The following is a 13,253-nucleotide window of genomic DNA, read 5'->3' as shown; positions in this document are numbered from 1 at the left end:
GGCACAAAAACAGACATGTAGATCAGTGGAACAGAATAGAGGACCCAGATGTAAGCCCAAGTAGCTATAGCCACCTGATATTCGATAAAAATGCCAAAAATGCTCATTGGAGAAGAGACAGCCTCTTCAGCAAATGGTGTTTTGAAAACTGGATAAATATCTGCAGAAGGATGAAAATAGATTCTTCTCTCTCGCCATGCACAAGAATTAAGTCCAAATGGATTAAAGACCTTAACATCAGACCGGAAACTTTGAAACTGGTAGAGGAAAGAGTAGGGGAAACCCTTCAACATATTGGTCTTGGCAATGACTTTCTGAATACAACCCCAATTGCTCAGGCAATAAAACCACAGATTAACCACTGGGACCTAATGAAATTACAAAGATTTTGCACCGCAAAGGACACAGTGAAAAAAGCAAAGAGGCAACCTACAGAATGGGAAAAAATCTTCGCCAGCTATATATCTGATAGAGGATTAATATCTAGGATATACAAAGAACTCAAAAAGTTAAATAATAAGGAATCAAACAAGCCAATCAAAAAATGGGCTAAGGAGCTCAATAGAGAGTTCTCAAAGGAAGAAATACGAATGGCATATGAGCATCTAAAAAAATGTTCTACGTCACTAGTCATCAGGGAAATGCAGATTAAAACTACATTGAGATTCCATCTCACTCCTGTCAGATTGGCCACCATCATGAAAACAAATGATTATAAATGTTGGCGGGGATGTGGAAAAAAAGGAACCCTTCTGCACTGCTGGTGGGAATGCAATCTGGTCCAGCCATTGTGGAAAACAGTGTGGAGGTTCCTAAAGCAGCTAGAGATTGATCTACCATATGACCCAGCTATAGCGCTCCTAGGCATATATCCAAAGGACTCATCTCATTTCCTTAGAAGTACATGCTCAACCATGTTTATTGCTGCTCAATTTATAATAGCTGGGAAATGGAACCAGCCTAGATGTCCCTCAACAGATGAGTGGATAATGAAGAAGTGGTACATTTATACAATGGAGTTCTACTCAGCGGTAAAGAAAAATGAAGTTATGAAATTTGCAGAAAAATGGATGGACCTGGAAAGGATTATACTAAGTGAGGTAACCCAGGCCCAGAAAGCCAAGCGCCACATGTTATCTCTCATATGTGGATCCTAGCTACAGATGACTGGGCTTTTGCGTGAGAATGAAAATACTTAGTAGCAGAGGCCAGTAAGTTGAAAAGGAGACATAAAGGGTGGAGAAAGGAAGGGAGGAGGATACTTAATAGGTTGATATTGTATATATGTAATTACAATGATTGTAATGGGGAAGTAATATGATCGAGAATGGAATTTCAAACGGGAAAGTGTGGGGGTGGGGAGGGAGAGAATTACCATGGGATATATTTTATAATCATGGAAAATGTTAATAAAAATTAAAAAAAAAACTGCTGTGCTGTCTATATTTTTAAATGACACATGCTCTGGACAGAGCAACATAGTGCAGGGGCATGTAAGTTTGCCCAGTAGAAAGATAAACAGTTTCCACTCTCCCCAAGGGCCTTAATTATTTAATGGTCATTCAAGATGAGGTGGCAAGTCATTGGAAGAAAACCAGGGTTGAAACAGCATTTAGTACTGGTAAGCACACAATAAAGGAAGGAGAGTGAAGACCAGAGTCAAAGTCCACAATAAAGAAGGAATGTGGAGATCAGGGCTGATTTTCACATTAAAGGAAGTAGAGTAGAGACCAAGGTCAATGATCACAGTAAAGGAAGGAGAGTGGAGACCAGGGTCAATGTTCACAGTAAAGGAAGGAGAGTGGACACCAGAGTCGATGCTCACAGTAAATGAAAGAAAGAAGTGACCAAGGTCGAGAATGACAGTGAAGGAAGGAGAGTGAATATCAGGGTCGATGATCCCAGTAAATAAAGGAGAGAAGAGACCATGATGCCTTCTGAGTCATCCCAAGGTCACTGCCATCTGAAAAGAGAAGATTTCTCCAAAAATGAGAGTAGCATTAACATAGGGTATGAACATTAAGAGAAGTGCTTACTGGGCAGTTTGATAAGCATGGAATATACATTTGGCCATCCACCAGCAAGCATTACACCCCCAGGACTCATTACTACCCCTGTTTTAAGTTTGCAGTATCAGGGATATATTCCCTTCCATGGAGCAGTCCTTCTGTCCAATTAGAGGGCAGTTGGTGTATCAGACAGCTTCAGGTTCGCTGAGATGAACTTCCAGATCAGGCACAGTTATGGAGGAAGGGATATTTATTGAAGCTTACAGATCCAGAGGAAGTTCCAAAATGGCAGAAGAAGCTGGCCTACCTTCACAGGCCCAGGCGGGGGGGGGGGGGGGGGCTGGAGAGAGGGGAAGGCACAAGCCTAAAGCAAAAAGCCACACAGCACACTTTAGGAACTCCAGCTAGGCACACTTTGCATATCTTTAGATTGAAATCTGAAACCCACCACCACACCTTAAGATCCACCCAGTGATATTGCCTCCAGCCAGGTGGATACAGATGCAAACTACAAACAATTGAATGTATTGGGGGCCATCTATTCTATTCAAACCACTGAAGTTGGTTTCCACCATGACAGAAGTGCCACTGTTGCACTTGTTGGCTCATTTGGCCTGGCTGGCCAAATATAAGGCTTGCAATGTCTACTGTTGAGTATCTTCACTGGTGATTTCTCTTTCTCCCATTGAACTGCATACAGAATGGCTTCTTCCAGCTTTCTGTCAGCTGGTCTACATGGAGGATGTTATCAGCTCAGTTCCAGCAGGATTTCTCAGTGGCTTTGCAGTCCAAGTATGTGGAGTCTTCAGTAATAAGGTCTTAACCATCTATTCCTGGTGGGAAACCAAAGGCCTCAGCAATAGCCTATAATGTTTAGGGGGCATCAGGGGCCTCCCTGGCCAACAACTCACTGGAAGGTATCCCATCCCTGGCACTGAAAATTTTCTAGCAACAATCTATGGCTCCTGAGTGTTCCATTGTCCAAAAAAGTAGGTTTACATATGATTTGTTTATGTCCTTATATTTTGATTAGCCCTCCCTCCACCTTTCCTTTACTCAATCTCTTCCCCTGACCTCACTTTTGGCCTTTTCACCCCCATTAATCTATTATTCTACTTACATGTATACAGTGCCATCCTATTAAGTCTCACCTCCCTTCCTTTCTCTTCCCTTTGCTACTGAGTTTTCTTCCTACTTGCACAGAAGCCCAATCATCTTTAGCTAGGATCCACATATGAGGGAGAATATACGACACTTGGCTTTCTGGACCTCGGTTTCCACACTTAGTATAATCCTTTCCAGATCCATCCATGTTCCTGCAAATTTCATAACTTCATTTTTCTTTGCCACTGAGTAGAACTCCATTGTATAAATGTGCCATATCTTCATCATCTACTCATCAGTTGAGGGACATCTAGGCTGGTTCCATTTCCCAGCTATTGTGAATTGAGCAGCAGTAAACATGGTTGAGCAAGTATCTCTAAGGTAATGAGATGAGTCCTTAGGATATATACCTAGGAGTGCTATATCTGGGTCATATGGTAAATCTACATTTAGCTCTCTTAGGGACCTCCACACTGATTTCCACAAAGGCTGGACCAGATTGCATTCCCACCAACAGTGTAGAAGGGTTCCCCTTTTCCCACACTCTCACCAGCATTTATGGTCCTTTTTTTTTTTTCATGATGGTAGCCAATCTGACAGGAGTGAGATGGAATCTCAATGTACTTTTAATCTGCATTTTCCTGATGACTAGGGATGTAGAACATTTTTTTAGATACTTATATGCCATCCATATTTCTTCTTTTGAGAACTCTCTATTTAGTTCCATAGCCCATTTTTTAATTGGGTTGTTTGATTTCTTATTATTTAATTTTTTGAGTTCTTTGTATATCCTAGATACTAATCCTTTCAGATGTATAGCTGGCAGAGATTTTTTTTTTCCCCACTCTGTAGGTTGCCTCTTTGCTTTATTCACAGTGTCCTTTGCCATACAAAATCTGTGTAATTTCATGAGGTCCCAGCAGCTAATCTGTGGTTTTATTTCCTGAGCAATTGGGGTTATATTCAAAAGTCTTTGCCGGGCTGGAGAGATGGCTTAGCAGTTAAGCGCTTGCCTTTGAAGCCTAAGGACCCCAGTTTGAGGCTCGATTCCCCAGGACCCACTTTAGCCAGATGCACAAGGGGGCGCACGCATCTGGAATTCGTTTGCAGTGGCTGGAGGCCCTGGCACGCCCATTCTCTTTCTATCTGCCTCTTTCTCTCTCTCTCTCTGTCGCTCTCAAATACATAAATTAATTAACTAATTTAAAAAAATGTCTTTGCCAAGACCAATATGTTAAAGGGTTTCTCCTACTTTTTCCTCTAGCAGTCTCAGAGTTTCAGGTCTGATGTTAAGGTCTTTAATCCATTTGGACTTAATTCTTATACATGGAGAAAGATAAGAATCTATTTTCATCCTTCTACGGGTACATATCTAGTTTTCCTAGCGCCATTTGCTGAACAAGCTGTCTTTTCTCCAATGAGTGCTTTTGGCATTTTTATCGAATATCAGGTGGCTGCAGCTACCTGGACTTACATCTGAGTCCACTATTCTGTTCCATTATCTACATGTCTGCTTTTGTGCCAGTACCATGCTGTTTTTGTTACTATGGCTCTGTAGTATAGGTTTAAATTAAGTACGGTGATACCACCAGCCTTATTTTGTTACTCAATATTGTTTTAGATATTCAAGATTTTTTGTGGTTCCAAATGAATTTTTGGATTGTTTTTTTTCTATTTCCATGAGGAATGCTTTTGGAATTTTGATGGGGAATGCATTAAATGTGTAGATCGCTTTTGGTATGATTGCCACTTTCACAATATTGATTGTTCCGATCCAGGAACAAGGGATGTTTTTCCATTTCCTAGTGTCTTCTGCAATATCTCGCTTGAGTGTTTTAAAGTTTTCGTTGTAGAGATCCTTTACTTCCTTGGTTCAATTTATTCCAAGATACTTTTTTTTTTTTTTTGATGCAATTGTGAATGGGAGTGATTCTCTGATTTCATCATCTGTGTGTTTGTTGTTAGCATATATGAAGGCTACTGATTTTTGTGTATTTATTTTGTATCCTGCTACATGTCTGTAGGTTTTTATCAGCTCTAACAGTTTGCTGGTAGAGTCTTTAGGGTCCTTTATATATAGAATCATGTCATCTGCAAATAATTATAACTTGATGTCTTCTTTTCCCGTTTGTATCCCTTTTATTTGCATCTCTTGCCTTATTGCTATGGCTAAGACTTCCAGTACTATATTAAATAAAAGTGTAGACAGTGCACACCCTTGTCTTGTTTCTTATTTTAGTGGAAAAGCTTCCAGTTTTTCTCCATTTAGTATTATGTTGGCTGTAGGCTGCTCATAAATAGCCTTTTTTATATTGAGATATGTTCCTTCTGTTCCCAGTCTGTGTAGGACTTTTATCATGAAGGGATGTTGGATTTTGTCAAATGCTTTCTCTGCACCTAATGAGATGATCATGTGATTTTTGTCCTTATAATGTGTTACATTTATTGATTTGTATATGTTGAACCATCCCTGCATCTCTGGGATAAAGCCTACTTGGTCAAAATGAATGATCTTTCTGATATATTCTTGTATTCAGTTTGCCAATATTTTGTTGAGAATTTTTGCATCTATGTTCATGAGGGAGATTGGTCTGTAATTTTCTTTTTGTGTTCTATCTTTGCCTGGTTTTAGTATCAGGGTGATGCTGGCTTCATAGGAGTTTGGTATTAGGATTACTTCTTTTTCTATTTTATGGAAAAGCAATATGTCCCTATGATTTTTTAAATTTCTCTTGTATATGTTGTGTTGTGATGTTGCCTTTTTCATTTGTAATTTTATTAATTTGTGTCTCTTCTCTCTCTCTCTCTCTCTCTCTCTCTCTCTCTCTCTCTCTTTTTGGTCACATTTGCTAAGGATTTATCAATCTTGTTTATCCTCTCAAAGAACCAACTCTTGGTTTCATTGATTCTTTGTATTATTTTTGGGGGGTTTCTATTTCATTAATTTCTGCCCTAATCTTTATTACTTCTTCCCACCTACTGATTTTTGGTTTGCCTTGTTTTCTTCCAAGGCTTTAAGGTGAAGCATTAGGTCGTTTACTTGCAACCTTTCTAATTTCTTAAAATAGGTACTTAAAGCTATAAAATTTACCTCTTATAACTGCCTTCATTATGTCCCAAAGGTTTTGGTATTTGTGTTCTCATTGTCATTTGACTCTATGAATTTTTTATTTCTTTTGATTTCTTCATTGACCCATTCATCATTTAGTAGTGTATTGTTTAGTTTCCATGATTTTGTGTATGCTCTATAGCTTTTCTTGCTGTTGATTTGTAGTTTGATTCCATTGTGGTCAGATAGAATGCAAGGAATTATTTCAATCTACCTGTATTTGTTAAGATTTGTTTTGTGTCTTTATATATATGGTTTATTTTAGAGAATATGCCATGTGCTGCTGAAAAGAATGTATATTCTGTAGCATTTGGATGAAATATCCTGTATATATCTATTAGGTCCATTTCTACTATGACCTCATTTTTTTTTTTTTAGTTTTACTTTTATTTTGTTTTTTTTTCTCAATTTTTATTAACATTTTCCATGATTATAAAAACTATCCCATGGTATTACCCTCCCTCTCCCCCCCCCCCCACTTTCCCCTTTGAAATTCCATTCTCCATCATATCCCCTCCCCATCTCAAATCAGTCTCTCTTTTATTTTGATGTCATGGTCTTTTCCTCCTCTTATGATGGTCTTATGTAGGTAGTGTCAGGCATGGTGAGGTCATGGATATCCAGGCCATTTTATGTCTGGAGGGAGCACGTTGTAAGGAGTCCTACCATTCCTTTGGCTCTTACATTCTTTCTGCTACCTCTTCCGCATTAGACCCTGACCTTGGAAGGTGTGACCGAGATGTTACTCAGTACTGCAGTCACTTCTTTCCAGCACTGTGATACCTTCTGAGTCATCCCAAGTTACTGCCATCTGAAAAGAGAAGATTCTCTACCCAACGTGAGAGTAACATTAATAGATGGTTATAAATATTAAGAGAAGTGCTTACTGGGCAATTTGATAAGCATAGTATGTACATTTTTCCAGACGTCAGCAGATGTTACACCCCTAGGGCTCATGACTACCCCTGTTTTAAGTTTTCAGTATCAGGGATGTGTTTTTCCCGCCCATGGAGCGGGTCTCCAGTCCAATTGGAGGTCAGTTTGTTTCCACCATGACAGATGTGCCACTGTGGCAACCATTGGCTCATTTGGGCTGGCTGGTGAATTATAAGGCTTGCAGTGCTATGACCTCATTTAATTCAGAATCCTCTCTGTATGTTTTTTGCCGGGATGACCTGTCAATTGATGAGAGTGGGGTGTTGAAGTCACCCACTACCACCTGAGCTGTGAGGTTTTCTTTATTTTTTAATCAGGAGATGAAATTGTAATACAATAAACTATCGAGTTTAGCACCCACTACCACCTGAGCTCTGAGGTTTTCCTTATTTTTTAATCAGGAGATGAAATTGTAATACAATAAACTATAGAGTTTAGCATTGTATGAAAGCTGATGAGCTGGCACAGAGACCCTCCACCCCAGGAATTACTTTGTATCCTGTGGCTGGGTAGCCCACCACCACAGGAAAGAAATGTTCCTGTGCCCTCGTGCTTCATAGATTCGCTTAAGGTGGATGCATCTTAGGGTCTGCACCCGATAGGTTGATGCTTTCCTTCCTCAAAGATTTCATTCTGTAGGGAATATGGACTAAGGGAAGAATGAACAAGACACAGTATGTGTAGTTTTGTAGGGAAAAGTAAATGTGACAGTGTAAGTAGTTCTGCAGGGAAATGTAAATGCTATAGTGTATGAAGTTCTGTAGTGAAGAGGGAACGAGATGGTATATGCAATGCTGTAAGGAAAAGTGAATGTGGCAGTGAATGTAGTTCTCTAGGGAAGAGTACTTAAAACAGTATATGCACTTCTGTACAGAAAAGTGCATGAAACAGTGTATGTACTTCTGTAGGGAAGAATGAATGTGCCAGTGTGTGTAAAGGCTTGTGAATACCATGGCCTGTGAATAAACATTCCCCTTCCAAAAGGGAGAAATAGATGCATAGCTAGGAAAGATTGGACCAAAACCTAGCAGAGAAAATGCTAAACTCTGTTGCTCCACGTTCAGTATTTGAAATTATGTCCAGTGATAATGTCTTCTGAACTCCAAAAGACTTGTATAAGATCTGGTCCTCCACCTGTAATCTAATTTGGGCAGGATCCATAATGTGCCTGTAACTTTTCTTGGCCATATCATGGTCCTGGTATTTCCACTGTCCTGGAGTTTCCATTGCAACTCAGGATTTATCTTTAGCTTCATGCACCTTGAGGTCTCCTTGCAGGGACTCTGCCTCTGCCTCACATTGTTTAGCCACAGCAACTCTTTGGAACCAGGGTGAATTTTCTTTTTTTCTTTTCTCATTCTCTTTTTTTCCTGTATCTATCTATTATCTATCTATCTATCTGAAAGTAGACAGAGAGCCTGGCACAGTGGCGCACACCTTTAATCCCAGTACTCAGGAGGCAGAGGTAGGAGGATTACCATGGGTTCGACGCAACCCTAAGACTACATAGTGAATTCTAGGTCACCTTTGGCTAGAACAAAACCCTACCTTGAAAAAAAAGAAAAGAAAAAGAAAGTAGCAATCAAGAGAGGAGAGAGAGAATGGGCACTCCAGGGCCTCCAGCCACTGCAAACAAACTCCAGATGTGTGTACCACTGAACATCTGGCTTTGGATAACTGGAGAATCAAACTTGAATAGTTAGGCTTTGCAGGCAAGTGCCTTAGCTACTAAGCTAACTCCTTCCACCTTTCATTTTTCATGCCTCCAAACCAGTGCCACATGGGTACTACTGCCCAGTTGCTGCCAGATTGGGACAAAGCCTGGCCTTGGGCCACAGTTGCAGCAGCCTCTGTGTGCTGATTTTAGAGAACAGGGAACTCCTACATTCCCTGTTGACCTTTTCCTTTCAAAAGAAATTTCATTTTTTTTTTTAATATTTTTTATTTTTGAGGTAGGATCTCACTCTGGTCCAGGCTGATTTGGAATTTACTACGTACTCTCAGGTGGCCTTGAACTCATAATGATCCTCCTACCTCTGCCTTCCGAGTGCTAAGATTAAAGGCGTGCACTACCATGCCAGGCTAGAAATTGCATTCTGGCTATCTAAACCTTCAGCCCTGATTTTCTGTATCAGTTACTTTCTCATTGTTGGGACAAATACCTAACTAGAAGCAACTTGGAAATGTTTACTTTGCCTGTCGCATCTTTACATCAACAGGGAGGAAGCAGAAAGATAAAGAGGAAGTGGTGCCAGCTATCTAACCTCAAGGCCCACCCCCAGTGATACATTTCCTCTTGCAAGGTTCCACTTTCTAAATGCTCCACAGCCCTCCCAAAGAGCACCACCATCCAGAAATTTAAGTGTTGAAACGCATGAACCTATGGGGACCATTTTATGTCCAAGCCATCACAGGGCCTTACTGTAGCCCAGGCTGACCTAGAACTCATCCTGTAGTCCCACACTGGCCCCAAACTCACAGTGGCCCTCCTACCTCTGCCTCTCGAGTGCGAAGATTAAAGGCATGTGCCACCACACCTGGCTATTTTTTGTATATTTTAAACTAATTTTTCTTCTTGTTTTTCATCCTGTCTTCCTGTTATCTGACATAGAACATAAAGTGAATTTTGTTCAGATCAATAGTGTTAATCTCTTATGATTCAAGTTGACCCTTTGCTTCTGTTGTTCCTATATCTGGATTCAATCAACTCATGTACTAAAAATATTTGGAGAAAAATTTTATATGTACTGAGTGAATACAGACTTTTCATGTCATTATTCCCTTTAAAAAGTATAATTCTAAGCCGGGCATGGTGCCGCATGCCTTTAATCCCAGCACTTGGGAGGCAGAGGTAGGAAGATTGCTGTGAGTTCGAGGCCACCCTGAGACTCCATAGTGCATTCCAGGTCAGCCTGTGCTAGAGTGAAACTCTACCTCGAAAAAAAAAGTGTAATACTATTTATATTTTACATAGATTTTATTAGGTAAATAAGTATTTAGAAAATATTTACAGATTACAGAAGATAGTGTATATGTTACATGCCAGTAATGTGCAATTTTATGGGAGTGACTTGTGTATCTTAGAACTTAAGTATCTGGGCCTGGAGGGATGGCTTAACACTTAAGGCATTTGCCTGCAAAGCCAAAGGATCTAGGTTCAATTCCCCAGAACTCACATTAGCCATATGCCCAAAGGGGTGCACGTGTCTGGGGTTCACTTGCAGTGGCTGAAGACCCTGGCATGCCCATTTTCTTTCTCTCCCTCTTTCTCCGTCAAATAAATAAGTAAAAACAAAACTGAAAACAAAAAAAAGGGCTCTTGGAATCTGTCTCCTGAGGATACAGAAAGATAGCTGTAAGCTAAATTTTGGCAGGCAGGTGGCATCACATTCCCCACAATTCCTTTGCTCCTGTTTTTCATTTCTCAGCTAGTACTTTCTCAGAGCCTGGGTTAGGCTTCTAGGAAATCTCATGAGACCTAACTCCATGAAGCCGCCCAGCAGCCCTTTCCCTTCCCATCTTTGCTGCGTGGGAAAGCCAGGCTGCTGCCCTAAGGCTGGAATGGAACATGAACCACTTCTCTCTCCTGGGCTCACACCTGGAAAGGGGCAGCAGACAGCAGTGCCCAGTCACTGGTCAAAATCTGCTTGATTTGCACTAGTCTGAGAAATGCACACTCACCCAGACAAAGGAGAAGCCTGCCCACTCCCTGTCATGCTGGTGGTTCAAGCATTGCAGTAACCTTATGTACCAGAGGCCAGCCACAGGGGCAGCTGTGCCTCATCTCCATCAAGCATGCAGAAGTTGGGGTGCTGGGACTTCCTGCTCTTTTCCAGGGCCTGGCCGACACTACAGCTCCCCAGTGACCGAGCATGGATGATAGTGTGTGCTGATGTGCACCTGTAGACTCTGGGGGTCAGAACCATTGCACAGTCAAGACGAGGAGCAAATGTGTTCTGGGAAAGGTCTGCTTATGCCCCTCTGCTACCAGCCATTGTGTTCCCTGAGAGGCTCCCATGACCCTCTGCCAGTCCCCACCACTGCATCTCGCTTTCCCTTTTCTAGAATTTTCTGTCTGGATTCAGTTATTATTTCATGTTACATTTCTTTTCTGGTTACTGAGGTTTGTTCCTATTTGTTGGTCTAGGACTTGTTTGGCTGGTTGCAGCTCCGTCAGTGAAGTTCTTCACTGCAGCCCTCTGAGTCTGTGGATCTGCAGTGGTGTGCTCCTTCACACTGACATTTAAGAGAAAAGTCAAATGTCAGCTTTTCACCCTTTCCTTCTTAGTGATTTGATTTCTCATTCTTTGTTTTCTGTCTTCAAACCTTAAGTGCGGTCACCTATGTTGGCAGGGTAATAGGAGAACTAGAATTGCGCTTGAACTCAGCCCCTCCCCAGCCCTGTGTCTTGGAACAGGTTCTGTAACCTCTTTTGAGCTCTGTGTTCCTCCTCTGCCAAATGTGGTGGCAGAGAGCTGGGGCCTTGGAGAGTGGGGCTGCTGGAGGAAAGAAATGGACTAGAATGGTGACAGGTGGCGTGGCGGCGTGTTTCTTATCGTGCTCAATCTAGACTCACCTAGACCATGGTTTTATAATAGTGGGATTTCCCCTGGTCTTCTCTAGCTTAATGTATAATTAGTATCTCAACCACTAATTGATATACATGTTTGAAATGAGTAATTCCTTTCTAAAATTCCTGATTTACCATAGACTATATCAGTAGGAAGATCATATCTATATATGGAAGCAATCTGCAAGATGGCTTGATTTATACACATGAAGGCTTGAGTTCAGTCCCTAGTACACATGTAACATGGTGGCACATGCCCAAAACCCCTGCAATGAGGAGGTGGAGACAGGAGGATCCTTGGCTCTTGTTGGCCACACAGCCTAGCCTAACTCGTCAGTTCTAAGCCAGTGAGAGATCCTGTCTCCCAAAAGATAAATGGGATTCCCTGAGGATGACACTGAGCTTATCCTCTGGCCTCACGTGAATGGGTTCACGCATACACACATACCCACATACCCACACCCACACAAACAGGTACACGCATGTATTTTAAAAAGAAAAATGTAAAATCCAAGTTATAAACAATGACATTTTCTCTTCACCTTGTTTCTTCTCGTGTTTTAAGGACATTGGTTTTCCCATTCCTGATTCGAGGAGGAAAGCCCACCCCACTGCTCTCCTTTGTGCTGGCATTTGCCTTCTGCAACTACAATGGCTACCTCCAAAGCAGGTATTTGAGTAATTTTGCCATGTATGCTGAAGACTGGGTGACACATCCCTGTTTCCTGACAGGTAAGTGTCCACAACATGAGCTCTGCCTTACTCGGGCCATCATTTTCATTCTCAGGGAAGAGAATGAAGAGCCTGTGGCATGACTGTCCAGAGCAGCCACAGGAAGGGTCAGGCTGTCCCTGTCACCCAGGGACCAGGAGGGGTGGCCCACAGGTGCTGCAGTGCCAGGGATCTGGTGGTGGCAGCAAGCCGCAGCAGCATGGGGTGGGGAGGATGGAGCAGACCCTGCTTCGCTTGAGTTGGCCAAGTAATATGGAATGGTCCTGAAGGCTCACAGGCTCTTCTTCTGTGATGTGAGAGTTGGAAGCCACCAGCGCAGGTAGAAATTTACCATATGCTAACTTGAAGGAACTTTCAGGTTTGTTCAGTTTTTGAACTTTTGTAATTTATACGAATTGCATTACTTACTTTCTCATTGCTGTGAACAGACACCTGACCAAAAGCAACTTAAGGAAGGCTTGGAGTTTATTTTGGCTTACATTTTGAAGGAATAGTTTTCATCAAGACACAGAAGGGGAGGGGAGGGCATGGGAGCCCGGTTTGTCACATTGCAGCCAGACCCAGGAGACAGAGGACAAAAGGTGCCAGGCTACCAAACCTCAAGGCCCACCCCCAGTGCCTTCCTTCCCCCAGCAAGACTCCACTTCCTAAGTTTCACAACCTTCCCAGACAAGCACCACTAGCTGAGGAACCAAGAGTTCAAACACATGAGTCCATGGGGGACATCTTACATTCAAACCCCACCACCAACTATGTAAATTAAGGTACTTTTCAAGTTTTAATTATAGCCTTA

General features: G+C 41.8%; 1 protein-coding gene across 2 annotated transcripts in view; it reads left to right on the top strand.

Annotated features, from left to right (window-relative positions):
• The window catches only part of Srd5a1 (steroid 5 alpha-reductase 1), a 40,134-nt gene that overhangs the window by 7,202 nt on the left and 19,679 nt on the right, over positions 1-13,253 (top strand). For both annotated transcript variants that reach the window (XM_045138990.1, XM_004666108.2), the window contains exon 2: positions 12,294-12,460. In XM_045138990.1, the coding sequence (XP_044994925.1) occupies positions 12,294-12,460 (167 nt within the window). The remainder of the gene's footprint in view (positions 1-12,293; positions 12,461-13,253) is intronic.

This window comes from Jaculus jaculus, chromosome 20, assembly GCF_020740685.1.
Source record: "Jaculus jaculus isolate mJacJac1 chromosome 20, mJacJac1.mat.Y.cur, whole genome shotgun sequence".
Taxonomy (NCBI): Eukaryota; Metazoa; Chordata; class Mammalia; order Rodentia; family Dipodidae; genus Jaculus; species Jaculus jaculus.
The sequence above is the reverse complement of the archived record's forward strand: the minus strand, read 5'-3'. Positions and strand labels throughout refer to the sequence as shown.